The sequence below is a fragment of the Ostrea edulis genome, chromosome 4 (assembly GCF_947568905.1).
Source record: "Ostrea edulis chromosome 4, xbOstEdul1.1, whole genome shotgun sequence".
NCBI lineage: Eukaryota > Metazoa > Mollusca > Bivalvia > Ostreida > Ostreidae > Ostrea > Ostrea edulis.
The window spans coordinates 70664540-70685144 of NC_079167.1; the positions used below are offsets into that span (position 1 = coordinate 70664540).

The 20605-nt window shown below is 34.7% G+C and overlaps 1 protein-coding gene across 3 annotated transcripts in view; it reads right to left on the reverse strand.

The window, feature by feature from the left end:
* Positions 1-20605, reverse strand: part of LOC125670753 (uncharacterized) — a 115770-nt gene that overhangs the window by 32297 nt on the left and 62868 nt on the right. Inside the window, exons 3-4 of one of the 3 annotated variants that reach the window (XM_056163657.1) lie at positions 8066-8260; positions 1401-1598 (exon numbers count right to left, since the gene is read on the reverse strand). The exons of 1 other annotated variant lie outside the window; for it this stretch is intronic. In XM_056163657.1, the coding sequence (XP_056019632.1) occupies positions 1401-1598; positions 8066-8260 (393 nt within the window). The remainder of the gene's footprint in view (positions 1-1400; positions 1599-8065; positions 8261-20605) is intronic. One more of the 3 variants, XM_056163658.1, reaches the window with a different exon arrangement.

Genomic DNA, 20605 nt, shown 5'->3' on the forward strand with positions numbered 1-20605 from the left:
ATTATTTAGCGTAACAGAAAAGCATAAAACCACAAGTAAAGCACTTATCTGTATTTTCAATAATGATTTTGTTTGAAAATTGGTCATATTGTTCTTTAACATCCCCCTCTACGAAAACTCTAGCCTGATGACCTATATATATTATGACCAATTTATATTTTCTTATAATTCTTAATTTATGCTTCAATTTTGATTAAAAATATATTTTAGAATGTTTTTCTATTTTTAACTCTAACTTATATATATTGTACAGGGGAATTTCTCCATTATTTCCTTTGCATTACGAATCTTTCATAGCCTACTTACAACCCTTCCCTCCTCCCAGAAATTCAAAGTTGATGACCATATGTTTTTTCTTTCTTTGGTTTTACTCATTAATGCATACTTTACCTGATATCAAAATTTTCTGTTGTAGAAACAAATTAAGTCCGTCGCCCTTAAATATTACATTCCCCGGGAAAATTCACAGTTTTGCAGAAAAAGAACTTCAGAGTACTTCACGCTTGTGACGTCAACATAAACATCTCTTTAGTTGTGTCACGAGAAATACATCATAACTGCTATTCATCACCGCTACATATGGAGTTAAAAGCTGTTGTAAATTTGCTCGTCAAACATCGCTTGAAATTGCTTTCTTGATGTTGTGTATAACTCCATTTTTATCTTCAATATTTGCGACGGTAATATGATACTACACCATGACAATGGAATCGTTCAGAATATGCATGGAAAATAACAAGAAGAAAATGTTTTTATAAGTGCAAAATTGTTCAAAGACATATTTTTAGAACTTTAAAGAATCCGGGTGACTGTTATATATCAGTAGATTCTGTGAAGGTTGATCTTGCTGGAAAAAGTTGACTGCGTGTCATACTTCATACATAAAACAAACGTCATCAGCATACCTGTATTTTTACCCGAAATTCGAAAGCATATTGTACACTACGTAGATACGGTCAAATAAATAGCAAGAAATAATTTCATAAGATTTTGAAATTCTAATTTGCTTTTAACATCTTTTGATTCTCGCTTCAAAGCGTATTCTTCGAATGTGCGGAAATTAGATAATTATATATCCATTGTATTTACCTGTGCAGTTTTTGCCTGTATGACCGGTTTCACATTGCAGACATATACCGTTGTTGATTTCACATATATCACAGTGCTGAGGACAATGAAGTTGACATATTTCCCCAAATCTGGATTTTCGACACACAGTGCAATTCTGATTTATAACGTCACACTCCGTGCACGAAGACGAACAGATTTCACATAGAGATGAACACTTCTCTGTAATAGATGTACAATGAGAAATACCTAGAACCAAAAATCATAACATATACAGCTAAATTAACACTTTACGATTGATATACTGTATCTATAATGTATGTGTAACTGACCTGTAATTTGACATTTACTGCCTCTATACCCATCCTGACATTGACATGTACCACCCAACTCATCACATGACCCAGGTACACATCCAGGAGAGCATTCATGTTCACACCAGACACCATAGTGTGACCCGTCACAAGATTGACAGGTGCTCTCTGGAGTACACTTTGTACAAGGAATCCCCAGAGTGTTTACTTCACAAACTAAAATCATTCAGATAACCTGAATTACGGACACATTAAAGCTGACATGAATTAATAAATACGTACACCTTTCTCATCTTATCCGCCATATTTCTTTCAGGTAGCCTAATTTACTCTACCCGTATATACCCCAAATGTGATTGTCACACCTGAGTGATTTTTCTAGGTGGACTCGACCAGTGCACATTTCCGATAGTAATATATAGGGAATGAGAAACAAATAAAATAACATTTTAAAACATTATGCTTTGCTCAAAATTACAAAATATTGAAATATTGATTGTATACTAATGCAACATTCTGGAAGTTTAGATAAGTTAGACAAAAATGCAAAAAAAAAAAAAAAGGGGAAAAAAGCCTTTCTTCCATACTTGTAAGTGCATGCAAGTATTTGCATTTTCTAATAAAATAAATGCGGATAAATCATTTGTCAATTACATACTGACAGAATGGAATAGACAAAGAGCATAAAATATGTTATTTATATCAATTCTTGCAAAATAAAGGTGCATGCCATATGCATAGTATGCAATGCACAAGGTATAATCGCCAAAAAAAGTATCAAATACGGGCGTCTATTCAACAGGTATCGGAGATGTGCACTTACCGAAAATATTAGATTCTCTTTATTCTGATAAATCCACGAAGCAAAATGATAAACTCCATTTGTATCTCGTTAGAACTTTATAACACGTTCTCATTCCATTATACAGACTGCGACACACTCCACCCGTGCCAAACAGTGCGTCTTCAATCAGGGGAGATGTCAGAGTCGAAAATTTGTCCTGTATTGAATGCTTGTCTGGTCGAGGTTTTGCAGTTTATAGAAATCAGGAATCTAATATCTGGTTGGATATATTGCGTGCACAATTCAAAATTTCTCGATGATCATATACAAACTTGGATATACAAATAAGGGAATAATGATCGAAAATATACATCTGTGTGCAAATGCGTGTATTACATTTACATTGCAATCCATAATAAACAGTTCATTACACAAAGACACATATGAAAGGAAATTTATAAACGAAAATATAGTTTTGTTGTCTCTTTTGGAACCACATAATTATTTACGGTCTCTGTATGTCCATATTCATTGAGAGAGAGAGAGAGAGAGAGAGAGAGAGAGAGAGAAAGAGAGAGAGAGAGAGAGAGAGAGAGAGACCGTCCTACTTCGATTTATAATATATCATTTCACAGAAGGAAAGAAAATTGATCACTTATATAAATGTAAGCTTTCAAGCATTAAAAATTTCCACCTATTTAAAACTTTGTGATTGACAATATATTGGAAACTTACAGGAGTTGATGCTTATAATTGAATTCATTACAAATTAAAAAAAAAATTAGTTTGAACTGTATGTTAGAATAACGGGGGAAAAGTAAATTGTCAAAAAAAGTGGGGAAAGCAGACCAGCCTTCCTGCCCACCCCAACCCCCTGTTTTTGTGCCTGAAACAACATATCAATTCGTGTTGAAAGAAAGGCGCATATCTACATTTCATTAAATTCCAAAGGAGCTCGAATTTATGTGTTCCCCTATTAATTATTTTGTATGCAAGATTCGTTTCCAAATTTAGAATCATGCTTTCAGTCAGAGCAGAAATGAATTCATGTTGAAGTATATCTAGTTTGAATGCAAATGTTGGGTTCCTTCTTTTAATTTCATCAGACTCATTAGAAACCCCTCTCCCAAACTATGCAGCTTTGTTTTTATTGATATCTAAATCGGTATAAATGAATCCGGATATAAATTATATAACGTTTTTTCGTGATCATATAGATATTGATACTGATAGTGAAAAAAGAAAATGTTTATACTCTTGCCTTCTGCATATCCTACTAATGCATTACAGTATATTGACATTGTATCATATCAAATAAAAGCTCAACACGAATTCTACTGATTTATGCATACTAACATCTTATCGAATACATTTGAATTTTAAATTTCTACGTACAGCGGTATGGCCATTGCGCCAGATCTACGAAATGAAAATATTTATGAATAAATTACACTCAAGCCTCAAAGTAATCATTATGGCATGTTACAGAAACGTTAAAACACACAAATGCTATAGTCCTGCAATGCATGCATGCGATTTTTCTGAATACATGTATTTATGAATGAAGTTCCTACGCTTGAAAATATCTTGGTCTTTATGCATTTTGTTTTGTGATTTTGGTTTACCATTCCTTACACTGTGTAAATGAAGGAAAACTTGGTAAAGGGTGCAATTCTACATGCACCATACAATTAGTATACATGCATGTGTTGCAAAACAAAATGTACATGTAATAACCAGACATGTATCGTCATTTTTCATGAGGGGGGGGGGGGTACAACAGGGGGGAAAATGGAAAATTGGATTCTTCAAAATTTCTTGCCATTTAAAATAATAATTTAAAAAAAATGAACGAAAACAGCAATAAAATAAAACAATTCACCCAAACAAACCAAGATGTTTTGTCCGATGTTTAAAGTCCTAATGTTGGGTGAAGGGTTAAAGAGTTTTTTACTTTGACTATCTCAATAATTTCCCCCCTACACTTCATTTTCTTCAGTCGTTGGGGGTCGGATGGGGTGGTTAGAGTCCTCTACTATGAGTGCCTCATATCTTCATTTTCTTAATTGGTGGTGGTGTGTGTCTTCTACTATTATATCAGAACTTTCAAGCTGGGGTAAGTGGGGGAAGGGTTGTCACTCAATGTATCTTTTATTTGCATTACAAACTAACAAAAAATGGATATTGTTATTAAAGGTGGGTGACAGACACTCTTGTCCTCCCCCCTTGATGTTTGATAACGACACATAATGTGATAAACTCGATTATTACATTTTGCATTAGTACGATTTGCGTCGAGTTCGACGCAGAATGTAATAACGCAAAATGGGATAGATATATAAGATCTATTGAGCGCCAAATTAGCATAAAATGAAGTAATTGAAAATAACATTATTTAAAAATATGTTTAATTTTTAATTAATGCGTGCTTTAATTAAATGAATCAAATAAATCTGTATTATCAATTAATGAGAGCAATATTGAGTTACTAGTACTGTTCTCTTTTTATTGAATTAACGATATCATTTGTCTTAATAAGAGCACGATTATTACAAGATCATCGGTTCTCTCTCTCTCTCTCTCTCTCTCTCTCTCTCTCTCTCTCTCTCTCGTCGTTATATATATATATATATATATATATATATATATATATATATCTCATCCCATACACTCGTACAGTGTTGTATATGCAAATTTATGTACCTAAATGATCTCCTGATTTATAAGTCTGCAATACTCTGACCAGTAAATCATATGGTATAAGGAGATTCATGCACAATACAGGGTAAATATTATACTCTGATACTTCCCCTGATTGAAGATAGCTGATCAGCACGGGCTATGTGTGTCGCAGTCTGTACAATGGACAATGTTGTTTACTGTTGGAATGCAAATGGAGTTTATCGTTTTGTTTCATGGATTATGCAAATAAAGGGAGTTTTACTACTACTTAGAGTATTTTCGACAAGTTTACACGTACATCTGCGGTCCTTTACAGATATTACGAGTAGGCCCAGGTAAATAGTCGTCCGCATTCGATGCGTTTTCATGGCGAGCATACATGCCATTTTTATAAGTACAGTAGTATTTATGTCTTTGCCTTTTACTTGAAGTAATTGTAAATGGTATAGATTGTATACTCTTTGCTTATTCCATTTTATCAATAGATAAAAGATGAAATATTTCTCCGCATTTTTGTATAGTTTTGACATATTTACTGCAAATGCACGCACGTTCACGTAAAGTAAAGGCATTCTATATATATTTATCCAAATATATATATTTAGAATGATTTACTACTGTATGATATGTTTATTATAATTTTGAGCACTGCGTGGTGTTCCAAAACGTGATTTCATTTCTTGATGTCCTATAAATTAGTATCGGAGATGTACGTGTTACCTGTCGAAGCTACCCGCACAGGTAAATCGAAGACACTGATGTGAAGTGAAGCGTAGCAAAGCTCGTCCCCTTATATACCATGCGAACCCCGATACATATAACAATAGAAATTCCAACTAATATGGCGGATTAGCAGAGAAATATGGCGGACATATAGAATTATACTATATTTATTAATTCATGTCAGCTTTAAAGACAGTGAAATACATTGTATTGTATTGTACAAGTATTGAAGGTATTCATATATAATTTATCATACATTCATCAACTGATGGACAAACAAACCCTGTAAATGACATTTTTACTGTGTTGTTGTGTTGATGGTACTTATAATTTCTGTGGATATGAGAAACGCTGATACTTACTGTGGATTGTACTGTTTGTTCTGATAGTCACCGATAAGAGCTGAGGAAATTACTGTCGTTACACTTTTTTCATGATATGCATATTGTTTAACAGCTTTTTGAGAAAATTACAATACCAAACGCTAATAGGATCATATGGGGCCCCGGATTTTGTAATACATATTTTCATTTTATCATACGTCCTTAATTTCTTGATCAAAATATTCGTGAATTCACTTCTTTAAAATATTAAGAGATTCATGTTCTTAATTCATTGAAATTGAATTAGTATTAAGCAAATAAAAAGCATATTTATGTACATGTATATTGTAATATAGATATCTTCTATCGATATCTATGGTATAACACGTTTGAATAATATATTATATGATACTTTATTTTTGATCACGCATACATATTGAACGATATTGGACCGTTATTCTCATCACCTACATAATGCGCAAAGTGTACATGGTTGCAATTGTGCATGTATTAAAGAACTGGAAATGTGTGTGTAAAAGAGAAAAAAAAAAAACCCCAAAACATTACAATATTTTACAGATCCTACTGATAGATGAAGAATTGACACAGATCTACTCATAGTAACTACATTTAATTTACAGATTATTGATTGGTTGATTTAGTATTGTTTAACATCCCTCTGGAGAATATTTCACTCATATGGAGACGTCTTTAGTTTACAGAAACGTGAAGAACAAATTACCTGATATCAGATGCAAAAATGAAATATCGATAAGTTTAATTATAGTCCAATGTCAGGGAGAAATTTCTAAATATGCTTGAAGTATTTTTGAAAATTATATTCATATCATATTGTTGTTATTCAGGAAAATTTATTTTCTCATACTCCTTGTGTTATATCTACATGCATATATATACCACCGATCCAATTTCACAGCTTTGTTAACTTTTAATACCCTAAATAGCTGACCCTATCTATTTCCATTGTGACAAAAGACACTCGGAATTGATTTGGAATATACATGTTTTACATTATGTATTTAGAACATTGTATCCAGGTTATGCCAATAAATAAATTTTGATGAAAAACTATAGGATAATGAGGCATGGCCAAATTGCAGATTGGCATTTATTTTTGTTATATAATGTCAATCTCTAAGTACATAAATCTTAATTATTACTTAATTAATATTAATAATGTGAAAGTGTTCAATTAATAGTTAATACATTTATAAAACAGTTTAATAGTTTGTATTGTATTTACTTATATTACTATATCTTATCGATCAATTCCATTTTGTCAATTTTCATGGGAAACGTTCTATTTACGAAAGCAGTCCTCAAACACCACAACTACTGGAAAGAGAGAGAAAGAGAGAGAAAAGAGAGAGAGAGAGAGAGAGAGAGAGAGAGAGAGAGAGAGAGAGTCTAGTAATTATTTAGAGTTCCTATTACAACATTCATAAGTGTGCCTTGTATTTGTTGTATATTCAATTACACCAGTCGGAATGATCTAACGTAAGTATTCGGTAAAAATAAATAACAATCAAAAATCAAGAAATAAATCCAGTACGTCTCTCAATTGTTTTCCTAAAATAAAAATAAAATTTGAAGAATTTCTATATAAAGAAATTCAAGAAGCATAATCAAGTAACCAAATTCAAAGCTGGATTATCTCATGCACATTTTTGTGATTGATATTGTTGTAGTTGTCTCGATAGGATGACAAACAATATGCACATAAAGAAAAAATGTTTGAAAAACTGTTTGTTTTAAAACTCCAAACTACAGACAAAATTAAATACCAGCATTTCCAAAACAGATGTTGTCAGTACCAACAGTATCAGTGATCATCAGAACCTATCAGGACTAACAGCACATTAATAGTAAATATCAACAAAGAATGACAGTCTCAGTACGTTTTCAATCGAGTAGTGTATGCACTGCATTAAACTGTTTTAAGGTGTTCAAATACCCAAACTAAACACTCACTGAAAATATTAAAGACCCCAAATAACGATCCCATTGAAGGAATTCGTACAACCACAGAATAATTAAAATCCCCAATTTGTACTTTCATACAAGCCAACATATAAATGTCGAATGATGTAAATGTATTGCTAAAATACAATTTGATTCAATAGAAAATAAATTATCTCCTACAACTATACCTTTGAGTTTGAAATCGCATACTTTCAACGATCCATAACTTGTCTGATTGATAATGATCACATCTCCATACAAGTGTCGATTACAATTGTCAGTTTGTTCGTAAATTAGAGACGTAAAAGGTAGTCGTTCATCTGAACAGACGTGTTGAGAGGAATATACACTGGACTTATTCTGTACTTGTATTGTATAATTGCCTAAAAAAAAATGTTTATGATTGAAACCACTAATTGAATCAGTTGATTAATCACTGAAACAAACACATTACTGACATATTACTGACCTCCATATAGCTTAAAGCTAACACCAACTACAGTTAGGGATTGGTTGAATTGAATTTTCCAATATTCTCCTTCACCTTTCTCCGTTACAGCACAAGATGTCATGTCGCTGTCTACAGCCTTGTTGGCTTCGTTTTGGGGGGTAAAACCGGAGCTTTGTGAGGCAATATATCCCACAAACGAACGAACACCTAAACGTTTGAATTTTGAAGTTCGTTAATATTTTGTGCAAAAACATATGCTAAAAAATTAATTTCAAATTTCAATATATAATCTGCACAAACCTTCTGGAGCACAACAGACTAACACGACAATCAGCATATCCATCTTTGTTATTTAACAAGTACATTCCATTCAGCTATATCAGATAATAAATTTCTCTCTTGTATATAAGTGTGTACATTTTCACCACTTAAACCAGGAAAAGAGTGATGTTTGTATTAGAATATACATGTATGTAAACAAGATCAACACTTTATTTGGAATAACAAAATAAGGAAATGATTGGTGACTGTATCAATTTGTTGACTACGTAACATATCAACCATCGACTACATTATGAATATACTTGTACTAATGACAATCGTAATGTATTCATTGTATTGCATTTTCTACAAACGATATTCTAAGATACTAGCATGTACGATACATAAATGCAGGTATACTGTTTAGAACTTCATGATTTCAGTAATGTTTTTCACTTCATACTGCAAGCTTTTCTTCTTTCAATTACATAGTCCATCTGGATAGTCATTACTGATGATGTCAATATAGCTGAAAATGGTGACCTGAAGTCATTTATTCTAAAAGGTTCGAAATTCAAAAGAGCCTTGATCTTTAAATGAAGCCCAGAGTGATATTGTGACTCTACATAAAACAGCCCTTACAAGCAGAGGCGCATTGCAGGATCCAGTAAATATTCTATTGAGAAAATATAAACTGCCGTGAAGTATGTACATGTATTGTGCCTCGATCACTATCGTTGTCAGGAATATACAACTGAAAGGTGAAGATAACGAACAGTGACCAATCTCATAACAATAGATAGTTGGGCAAACACGGATCCATGGATACACCAGAGGTGGGGTCAGATGCCTAGAAGGAGTAAACATCTCCTGTCGACCGGTCACACCCGCCGTGAGCCCAATATCCTGATCAGGTAAACGGAGTTATTTGTAGACAAAATCAGTATCAGTACTCTTTATTTTGTATTCCTTATATGAGTTAAGAGATTGATCACTGTTCCTTCTCTTCAGCTTTCATTTAGGTACGAATATCTTGTTGATGGTTCAATTTGAATTTTTTTCAAGACATGGGAGAAAAGGGATGTCAAAAAATGAGAAGAAAAGGATCGATCGGAAATGTGAGTGAAACTCATACAAATGTTAGCGAGAGTAAAATCTCATCACTCATGAGCACACCGGAATCGGCAGATCGGATATTGTATAAGATACCTGACGAGGACCAAAAATATCTACGCCTATATATACGAAAGTAAACGTTGATGGTAACGATGGAATAGGGCGACAAAATAGTGAAAAACAATAAGAACAAGTATTGAAGAAGCTTAATGTCTTTTGTTTTTTTAACATGAAATTAGTGTGAAGGTCTTCTGAATAGATAGTGACGTAATGAGCATTAAACAACAAGTCAGGGAAGCACATCCGCTTCCTACTTAGATATTCTATTGAACATAGATGAAAGGTGAAGCTAAGGAACAGTGATCAATCTCATAAGTCCCATAAGCAATACAAAATAGAGATTTGGGCAAACACGGACCCCTAAACTCAGAGATCGGATCAGGTGCCTAGGAGGAGTAAGCATCCCCTGTCGACCGGAAACACACGCAATCTAACACTCGAGTTTATGAAAAACGTGATATCTCATAAATTGTCCCATCAATGTGTTCGTCAGTAGCTTGTCGCGATTTAGAAACTGACCATACACAGAACAAGCTCTTGTGTATTGAATCATTTTAGAGATATAAACACCATCTGTAGGTGACAACAGAATATTGCTACATAAATCACGGAAGTTAACAACGGAGAGCTAAAATCATCCCTTTTATCATACAATTGAGGTGTCAGTTTGCTGTTAATGTCTACTTTCAATAAAATATCTAAGTATGAAGCAGAAGTGAACGACTCTGTGGTGTCTTTTATTTTGAGTTCATAGGGATATATCGAATCGACATATGAATGAATGTTATTATTGTTGATAAATAAAACATCGTCGATATATCGAAACGTTAAATTCAAGGCCACAGCAAGATATTTTTCTTCTCACGTAGAAGTTTTTGAATAAATTTTGCTTCACATGAATATAAAAAAAAGGTCAACTAACAAAGGAACACAATTCGTGCCAAAGGGAATTCCAACAAACTTTTGGAAGACCTGAACACGAAAGACCGCGAAGATATTGTCAATGAGGAACTCTAGCATATTTTTTATTTCAACTTCAGAGTACTTGTGCCTGGAATCAGAGTGGTGTTTAAAAAGTAATGTTTTGGATGACTAATCACTAGATATGAATATTTCCGTTTATTTAAGAAGCAACTACATATAAAAAAAGTATAGTCTTTAATTTATTGTGAGTAATGGTTGGTAAAGTGTTGAAAAGTCATACGTTTTTATGTTGGTGATTTGAGAAAAGTTTTGGGATTTCAAGTTTACTAAAAGTTCTTTAAAATTGTTTCTTCTAGCATATGTAGTCACACAGTAAGTTTGAAGTTTCTCCTTCACAGCTGTTTATATTTTCGTGAGGAGCAAAAATAGAGGCTTGGTAGAGGACTTACTGGATCCAGCAATGCATCTTTGTAAGGGTTTTTATGTAGTTTAGAAATGCAGTATAGGTACGGTAACTTATATTCAATCGACTCATTGAGTGGGTTATTAACTGTGTCTAAAACTGAAGCATGGTTTTGAAGAACTTCATCTTTTGAAAGGGCAGTTGGAGTATAAGGACGATTACCAAAAGTTCGTTTAAAATACAGATGTGTTAATGAGTCTTACAAACAAAGACAATATTGTTACAAGCTTTGTCAGCTGGAACCAAAAGATATTCATCATGTAACATATCTAATTCTTTTATCACTTCTGGTTTACTAAACACAGAAGTATAGACGGTATGTACTTTTGTTGTAATATGTATAATGCGGGATTTTAATATTGCTAATATGATGGGACTATGTCCCAATACTCAAAGACGTAAACGCAGTCATGGATATCGTTCCTATAAAAGACCAAATATGAATGGTATCACGTTTGATTCACTTTTACCTTAAGTCAATAGACAATTAGGTCCACATCATATTCGCACAAAACTTTACTCTGTTCCAATGAGAGTTTTACATACGAGTTCGGCGTTATGCAGAAATTAAGACAATAAGTTTAGTCATGTCTCATTTTTTCATCCAAAAATGTATAGTGGAACTGTCTGTAAAATTCAATGACCAATAAATACCTTGTATATTCTATGCAAATTCCAAACGTATTTTACAATAATGAAATTGATAAGGGTCAGGTAATAAAATCCTTTGTTAGCTGATCTGTTTCTATACTCATATGAAGAAGAATTTATTCAAAAACCTCTACATGAGAAGAAAAAAATATCTTGCTGTGGCCTTCAATTCGACATTTAGATCTATCGACGGCGTTTTGTCTATTAACAATAATAACTTTCATTTATATGTCAATTCGATATATCCCTGTGAGCTCGAAATAAAAGACACCACAGAGTCGTCCAAATCTGCTTCCTACTTTGATATTTTATTAAAAGTACACATTAACGGCAAACTGACAACTCTATTTTATGACAAACGAGATGATTTCAACTTCTCCATCGTCAATTTCTCTTATTTATGTAGCAAAATACCATTATCACCTGCATATGGTGTTAATATTTCTCAACTGATTTGATACGCAAGAACTTGTTCTGCGTATGGTCAGTTTTCAAATCGAGGCCAGTTACTGACAAAGAAGTTGATGGTACAGGGGTTTCGATAGTCTCGAATGAAGTAAACATTTCGCAAATTCTATGGTCGTTATAACGATCTAGTTCGTCAATACAATCTATCATTGGATTAAATACTGTCTGGCGTGTTTCATACCGATTCTTAGGCCGTTCTTCGCACACTGATTTTAACTACGGATAATTCCGTTTACCTAATTAAGATATAGGGTTCATGGCGGGTGCGACCGGTCGACAGGGGATGCTTACTCCTCCTAGCCACCTGATCCCACCTGATCCCACTGTGGTGTGTCCAGGGGTCCGTTTTTGCTCAACTATCTATATTGTATTGCTTATAGGAGTTATGAGATTGATCACTGTTCGTTATCTTCACCATTCATGAACACAAATGGTTGACTTCTAGCAGAATGTGTAACTTTGAGTCAACACAATATACACATGTAGACAAACTACGAATATGTAGAAATAGTTTATAATAGCCTAATGAGACAGTCCCAACCATACCAAACACTGATTTGTTCTCAATTACTAGAAATAAATTTAGCATGACCGATTTCTCTCCATGAGATAGAGTAATGTTATGAAATGTGAAAATGATTAACAGTGATCAATCTCATAACTCCCACAAAGAATACAAAAGAAAGAGGTGGGCAAATACGGATCCATGAACATAGAGGTGGCATGAGGTGAAATTTTGAATTGAAATTTATTTTAAGCTTTAACCTGTTTTTTAAAATATGTTGAACGATTCTGAATAAACTTAGATGAAATTTCACATGTAACACCCCCCCCCCCCCTTCAGTGATGTAGATCGTAAATGTCCTCTTAATTAGCTTTCTTATTGTATTAGTATATCTTTCTTTTGCGTAATTTTCTATTTGTGTAGGCTTATTCCTAGTAGGTACACAAAGGCATGAAAGTCGAAGATAACGAACATCTCATACCTCCTATATGCGATACAAAATAGAGAGTTGGGCAAACACGGAACTCTAGATATACCAGAGGTGGGACCAGGTGCTTAGGAGGAGTAAATATTCACCGTCGACCGGTCACCTCGGGCTTGAGCCCTATGACTTGATCAGGTAAACGGAGCAATCCGCAGTCGAAATCAGTGTGCCAAAGAACGGATTAACAATAGAAATAAAGCAAGTCAGCAGCATTTGACCAAATAATAGGTTGTATTGGCAAACTCCACCCAAGTGTAAAAGGGGTACCTGGCTATAGACAGTGAAAGATATTGTTAGAGTGTTAGTGCTCTAGCGCTTGTAATGGCAGCTTGCACTGTATGCTTACTAGGAGGCTGAAAAAGTTGTAGATTGATATAAGGTCTGCCGGGGTAATAATGTACATTGATTATTGTAATGCGCTTTGAGCAGCATACGCTGGAAAAGGCGCTATATAAAACCAATTATTATTATTATTATATCGTTATAACGACCATGGAATTTGCAAAATGCTGACTTTGAACAATACGAAATCCCTGCACCATAAGATTTAAAAACGGATCATATGCATAACCAGTTCTTGTGTATCGAATCAGTTGAGAGATATAAACACCATCTGCAATTTATAATGGAATATCGCTACATAAATATGGGACATTTACGAGTGAGAAGCTGAAATCATCCCGTTTATCATAAAGTTGAGTTGTTAGTTCGCCGTTGATATTTTCTATAAATATCTAAGTATGAAGCTGAAGTGGGCAACTCTGTGGTGTCGCTGATTTCGAGCTCACAGGGATATATCGAATTGACATATGAGTGAAAATTATTATTGTTAATAGATAATACGTCGTCGATATATCTAAATATCACATTAAAGGCCACAGCAAAAGATTGTTTTCTTCTCACGTAGAAGTTTTTAAATAAATTCTGCTTCATAAGAATATAAAAGGAAGTCAGCTAACAAAGGAGCATAATTCGTGTCCATGGGGATTCCAAAATACGGTTGGAAGACCTGATCACCAAAGAATACGGACATATTGTCAAGGAGGAACTGCAGCATATTTTTAATTCAACTTCAGAGTACTTGTGCATGAAATCAGAGTGGTGTTTAACACAGTGGTTTTTTTGCATGATCGATCACTATACATGAATATTTCCGTTGTCCATTTTTTATTGAAGTAACTGTCTACGATATTAAAACGTGTAGTCTTTAACTTATCGAGCGGAATGGCCGTGTATGGTGTTTTGATATTGTTGATTTGACAAATGCTTTGCGATTTCAAGTTCACTAAAGGTTCTTTAGAGTTTTTTTTAAAATCTACGTTTGATTTACACCACTTCCGGCATATATAGTCGCTAATACTGAACTGTTGATTGTGTAGAAATATAACTGAATTTATTTCATAGACACACATTCAAAGAGTGATAATCAATTAATGAATCAAAGAGCTATAACTCTATCTTTGAGATATGACCCAATTTGTTGTTTTCCTGTAGCTTGTTTGTTTCCGCCTTTAATATTGTGGATTTACAAAGCCACCCAATCTCGGTCTCACAGACACAAAACCAATAATGCAATGAGGCGTGCATCAAGTGCAGCTCTTGTCATAGCAGAGACCATTAACAACCATATCATGTCATATCAGGGGAGGATTACATTGCACAAAAGCTAGGTCAGAAGATATGAACAACCTTGTTGACATTCTTGGTACTGTTAAACCATTTGAATGAGTAGAAAATCGAAAAGGGTATAATTTTCTTTCTTTAGAAGAAATCCTTTCTCCACAATTTCTTATGAGTTTCATTTATTGGCAATAATAGCTAGATTAAGAAAGGGCCAAAATGTCGATATTGATTACTATGATAAGTGATATTAGTCATGAATGCAAGGTGAAGATAACGAACAGTGATCAATCTCATAACTCCTACAAGCAATACAAAATAGATAGTTGGGCAAACACGGACCCCTGGACACACCAGAGGTGGGATCAGGTGCCTAGGAGGAGTAAGCATCCCCTGTTGATCGGTCACACCCGCCGTGAGCCCCATATCCTGATCAGGTAAACGGAGTTATCTGCAGTCAAAATCAGTGTGCCAAGAACGGCTTAACAATCGGTATAAAACACGTCAGACAGCATTTGACCCAATGCGAGGTTGTATTGACGAACTAGATCGTTATAACGACCATAGAATTTGCGAAATGCTGACTTCAATCGAAACTGTTGAAATCCCTGTACCATCAACTTGTTTGTCAGTAGCTTACCTCGATTTAAAAACTGACCATACCCAGAACAAGCTCTTGCATATCGAATCAGTTGAGATATATAAACACCCTATGCAGGTAATAATGGAATATTGCTACATAAATGTGGGAAGTTGACGATGGAGAAGCTGAAATCATCCCGTTTGTCATACAGTTGAGTTGTTAGTTTGCCGTTAATGTCTACTTTCAATAAAATATCTAAGTATGAAGCAGAAATGGACGACTCTGTGGTGTCCTTTATTTCGAGCTCACAGGGATATATCAAATCGACATATGAATGAAAGCTATCATTGTTAATAGACAAAACGTCATCGATATATCTAAAAGTCGAATTGAAGGTCACAGCGAGAGACCCTTTCCTTTCACGTAGCAGTCTCTGAACAAACTTTGCTTCATATGAATATAAAAACAGGTCAGCTAACAAAGGAGCACAATTCATCCCCATGGGAATTCCAACAGACTGTTGGAAGACCTGATCACCAAAGACCACGAAGATATTGTCAATGAGGAACTCTAGCATATTTTTTATTTCAACTTCAGAGTACTTGTGTGTGGAGTGAGAGTGGTGTTTAACAAAGTAAGTTTTTGAATGACTGATCACTAGATATGGATGTTTCCGTTTTCCGTTTTTGTTGAAGAAGCAACTGTCTATGATGTCAAAAAGTCTAGTCTTTAATTTATCGTGAGGAATGGTCGTGTATAGTGTTGAAAAGTCATAGGTTTTAATGCTATTGATTTGGGAAAAATTCTGTGATTTCAAGTTTACTAAAAGTTCTTAAGAATATTTTAGAATCCACATTTGATTAACACCACTTCTGGCATATGTAGTCGTACAGTAAGTTTGAAGTTTCTCCTTCACAGCTGTTAACATTTTCGTGAGGACTTGGTAGAGCACTTACTGGATCCAGCAATGTATCTTTGTTTGTAAGGGTTTGTATGTAGTTTAGGAATATATTTATTCAGAACTAACTTCTCAAATAATGGTCTCATAGCGAGTGAAGCTCGTGTCGCAAAGCGACGATCTCGCTTCAATGATTACACATATGAGTAACATGATTTGCTCTTCATCAGCTGAAAAAAAGATGAATATTACCCATAATGCTTCTGGAAAAATGTCGCCGTCACTGCGGTATACTTCATAGACAACCCCGTAGATAAAACAAATAAATAGTTTGGAAAGTATCAATGATTTTAAATTCGAAACAAGCTTTCCCATACCTTTTGATCATTTTATGTATAAAATAAATGCCATACTTTTATATCAATGCTCTTAATGTCAATATCTTCTAACTTTTAATTACGAACTACTTCTTTAGTGTTATTTGCCTGCGTGATAATCGCGGACTCACAATATACAAATCTGTCTATTGTACTGCGTCACATAGGAAGTGTCTATTCGTAGGTGACGTAAGGCTTTGACGGGGAGTTTGCGTATCAGTATCATTTGAATCTAATGACGTAACAATACATCAACGCAACGTTTTTGTGGAAAATATCAACCGCGTCACAAACAAAACTGCTTACACAAAATATAATTTCACGGTATGTCTGTGTTTTGGTAATTTGCATTGCATTTATTATTTTATATACCCGTGAGAATCTGGCATGGGTTAGAATAGGTCCTCAGTACCCCTTACTTGTCGTAAGAGGCGACTTAAAAGGGTGGTCCTTCGAATGAACCAGCAAAAACCGACGCCCGTGTCACAGAAGGTGTGGCTCGATAAAGATCCCCCTTGCTCAAATGTCGTAAGCACCGACCATAGGTCTAAATTTTGCAGCCCTTCACCGGCCATGGTGACGTCTCCATATGAATGAAAAATTCTCAAAGCGGGACGTAAAACAATACACAATCAATCAATATTATCTTATAAATGGGGATTTAAAAATACAATAATAAGTGGGTATATAATAAATTTACAATAGTATCATTACTACAGTAACTTGATCCGAAGAGTTAGAACACGTCTAGTTAAGAGGCGACGATCATCAGATCAAACTCGAAGCTTTGTGTTTCGTGTGATCTGATGATCCGCGCCTGTAAACTCTACGTGATTCGACTCTTCGGATTAAGTTACTGTATGATAATATCTATTTTTTCTATGACAGTTGAAGATAACGAACAATGATCAACCTCATAACTCCTTTTAGGAATACAAAATAGAATGTTGGGCAAACATGGACACCTGGATATACCAGAGGTAGAATCAGGTGTCTAGGAGGCGTAAACATCTTCTGTCGACCGGTCACGCCCACCGTGAGACCAGGTAACCGAGTTACCCGCAGTCAAAACCAGTGTGCCACAAACGGCCTAACAATCGGTATGAAACATGCCAGACAGAATTTGACCCAATGATAGGTTAAATGGGCAAACTTGATCATTATAACGACCATAGAATTTGCAACATGCTGAGTTTAAACGAGAATGTTGAAACCTCCCTAACATCAACTTGTTTTTCAGTAGCCTGCCTCGTTTAAAAACTGATGATACACAGAACATTCTTTTTCGTATATTTCAGTTCAAATATAAAAACCATATGCTGGTGATAGTAGAATATTGCTACATAAATGTTGAAAACTCTGTATTATCAACTTGTTTGTCAGTAGCCTGCCTCGTTTAAAAACTGATCATACGCAGAACAAGCTCTTGCGTATCTATCAGTTAAAATATAAACACCATATACTGGTGATAGTGGAATATTGACACATACTTATCAGAAGTTTAGTGTGAACCGGAATTTAAAGTTGATGATTTTCTGGCATATTGCAAATGAATTTTAATAAACATGATACATGTACTGTGAATTTATTTTTGAGATATGTTTTATTCAGGGTATCGAAAATTACTAGTATAAGATTGCTCTGATTCCACGCACAAGTACTCTGAAGTTGAAATAAAAAATATGCTAGAGTTCCTCATTGACAATATCTTCGTGGTCTTTGGTGATCAGGTCTTCCAACAGTCTGTTGGAATTCCCATGGGCACGAATTGTGCTCCTTTGTTAGCTGACCTGTTTTTATATTCATATGAAGCAGAATTTATTCAAAAACTTCTACGTGAGAAGAAAAAATATCTCGCTGTGACCTTCAATTCGACTTTTAGATATATCGATGACGTTTTGTCTATTAACAATGATAGCTTTCATTCATATGTCGATTTGTTATATCCCTGTGAGCTCGAAATAAAGGACACCACAGAGTCGTCCATTTCTGCTTCATACTTAGATATTTTATTGAAAGTAGACATTAACGGCAAACTAACAACTCAACTGTATGACAAACGGGATGATTTCAGCTTCTCCATCGTCAACTTCCCACATTTATGTAGCAATATTCCATTATCACCTGCATAGGGTGTTTATATATCTCAACTGATTCGATATGCAAGAGCTTGTTCTGGATATGGTCAGTTTTTAAATCGAGGTAAGCTACTGACAAACAAGTTGATGGTACAGGGATTTCAACAGTTTCGATTGAAGTCAGCATTTCGCAAATTCTATGGTCGTTATAACGATCTAGTTCGTCAATACAACCTCGCATTGGGTCAAATGCTGTCTGACGTGTTTCATACCGATTGTTAAGCCGTTCTTGGCACACTGATTTTGACTGCATATAACTCCGTTTACCTGATCAGGATATGGGGCTCACGGCGGGTGTGACCGGTCAACAGGGGATGCTTACTCCTCCTAGGCACCTGATCCCACCTCTGGTGTGTCCAAGGGTCCGTGTTTGCCCAACTATCTATTTTGTATTGCATGTAGGAGTTATGAGATTGATCACCGTTCGTTATCTTCACCTTGCATTGCTTTGATTTGTTGAAATTGTTGGCTTTATTGCTAGACAATGAAATGGACATGCACAGGTGAATTCCAGCAAAATATAGAATACAAATACTTTAAAGACCCAAAAATAATACCGTACGATTTCTTTACGGATCACTGGATGTGGGCGGAGCTCATCTATGGTCATTGTTATTTACCTGGAATTGATCAGGTCAAAAGATCAGGGTGTTATGTATAGTTTTGATATACACAGGACATATCTCAGGGGCGTCTGCAGAGTTTCAGTGGTGATGGTGTTTGTATAATGGTTGTATCTCTAACAGTTGCTGACACACAGTCTACACCCACCACCCCTTTTATCTCTCTCTTTCTCTTACTCTCATTCATTGGCTGAATGAATAATTTCTTTTATAAATGTAGAGCTGTCATAAATTGATAATATGTATTATTTCAGTAAGTTACAAGTTTTAGAAATTAATGTGCAAGGTATTGTTTGATTTCTGATTGTGTAATTCATAATACATGTACATGTATATAGATGAGAAAAGAATACAATTATGTTAAAATTACATTGTTAATAATTGCGAGTTGTGGACATGTCCATGCTATCAAATCTCTGGTATACTGGGCTTCCTCAAGATCTACAGAAAGCCTGCACTAATTGACTGTTATTGCTATCAAAACACCTCTCTGGGGCCCTCCAGACCACAGTCTCTGCAGATGTCACTCCACCTGAGATATGTTGCTAAATGTTTGAATGACAGGCGGCTTACCATTTGGGGATGTTAACTTAAAATTGGGTCTTTAAGGTGGCCTCAATGAAATTATAAAATTCATGATGCCAAACTTACCTAATATACCATTATTCATAGCTTAATATGTATGCAATTATCAGCAGAATTATATACATCTTTTGAATGATGCAGATTTTGAGAGTTGAAATATTGCAAATCTTATGCAGCGTTAGGATTTCAGATTAAATGGAACAATGTCTGAACTATTCCCAGTGAAGCTATGGGAATCAATCTGACTGGTCTATCACATACCTATATATCCTATGACATTTCAAAGGTATTTAATAAGGATGTAGGCACTAAAGATACAAGTAATGACAATGTAGAAGAACTATTTGAATGAACCCTTGTCTCCAACAAAAAAATGTAATCAAAATACAAGTAAAAAATTATTTACACATAATTTGTGCTAGCTAAAATATCTTCAACCTGTACATATATAATTAACAGGCCCGATACAACATTCCCATCAATGTACATATACCAAAGTCAAAATAAACAGATCTTTTGGA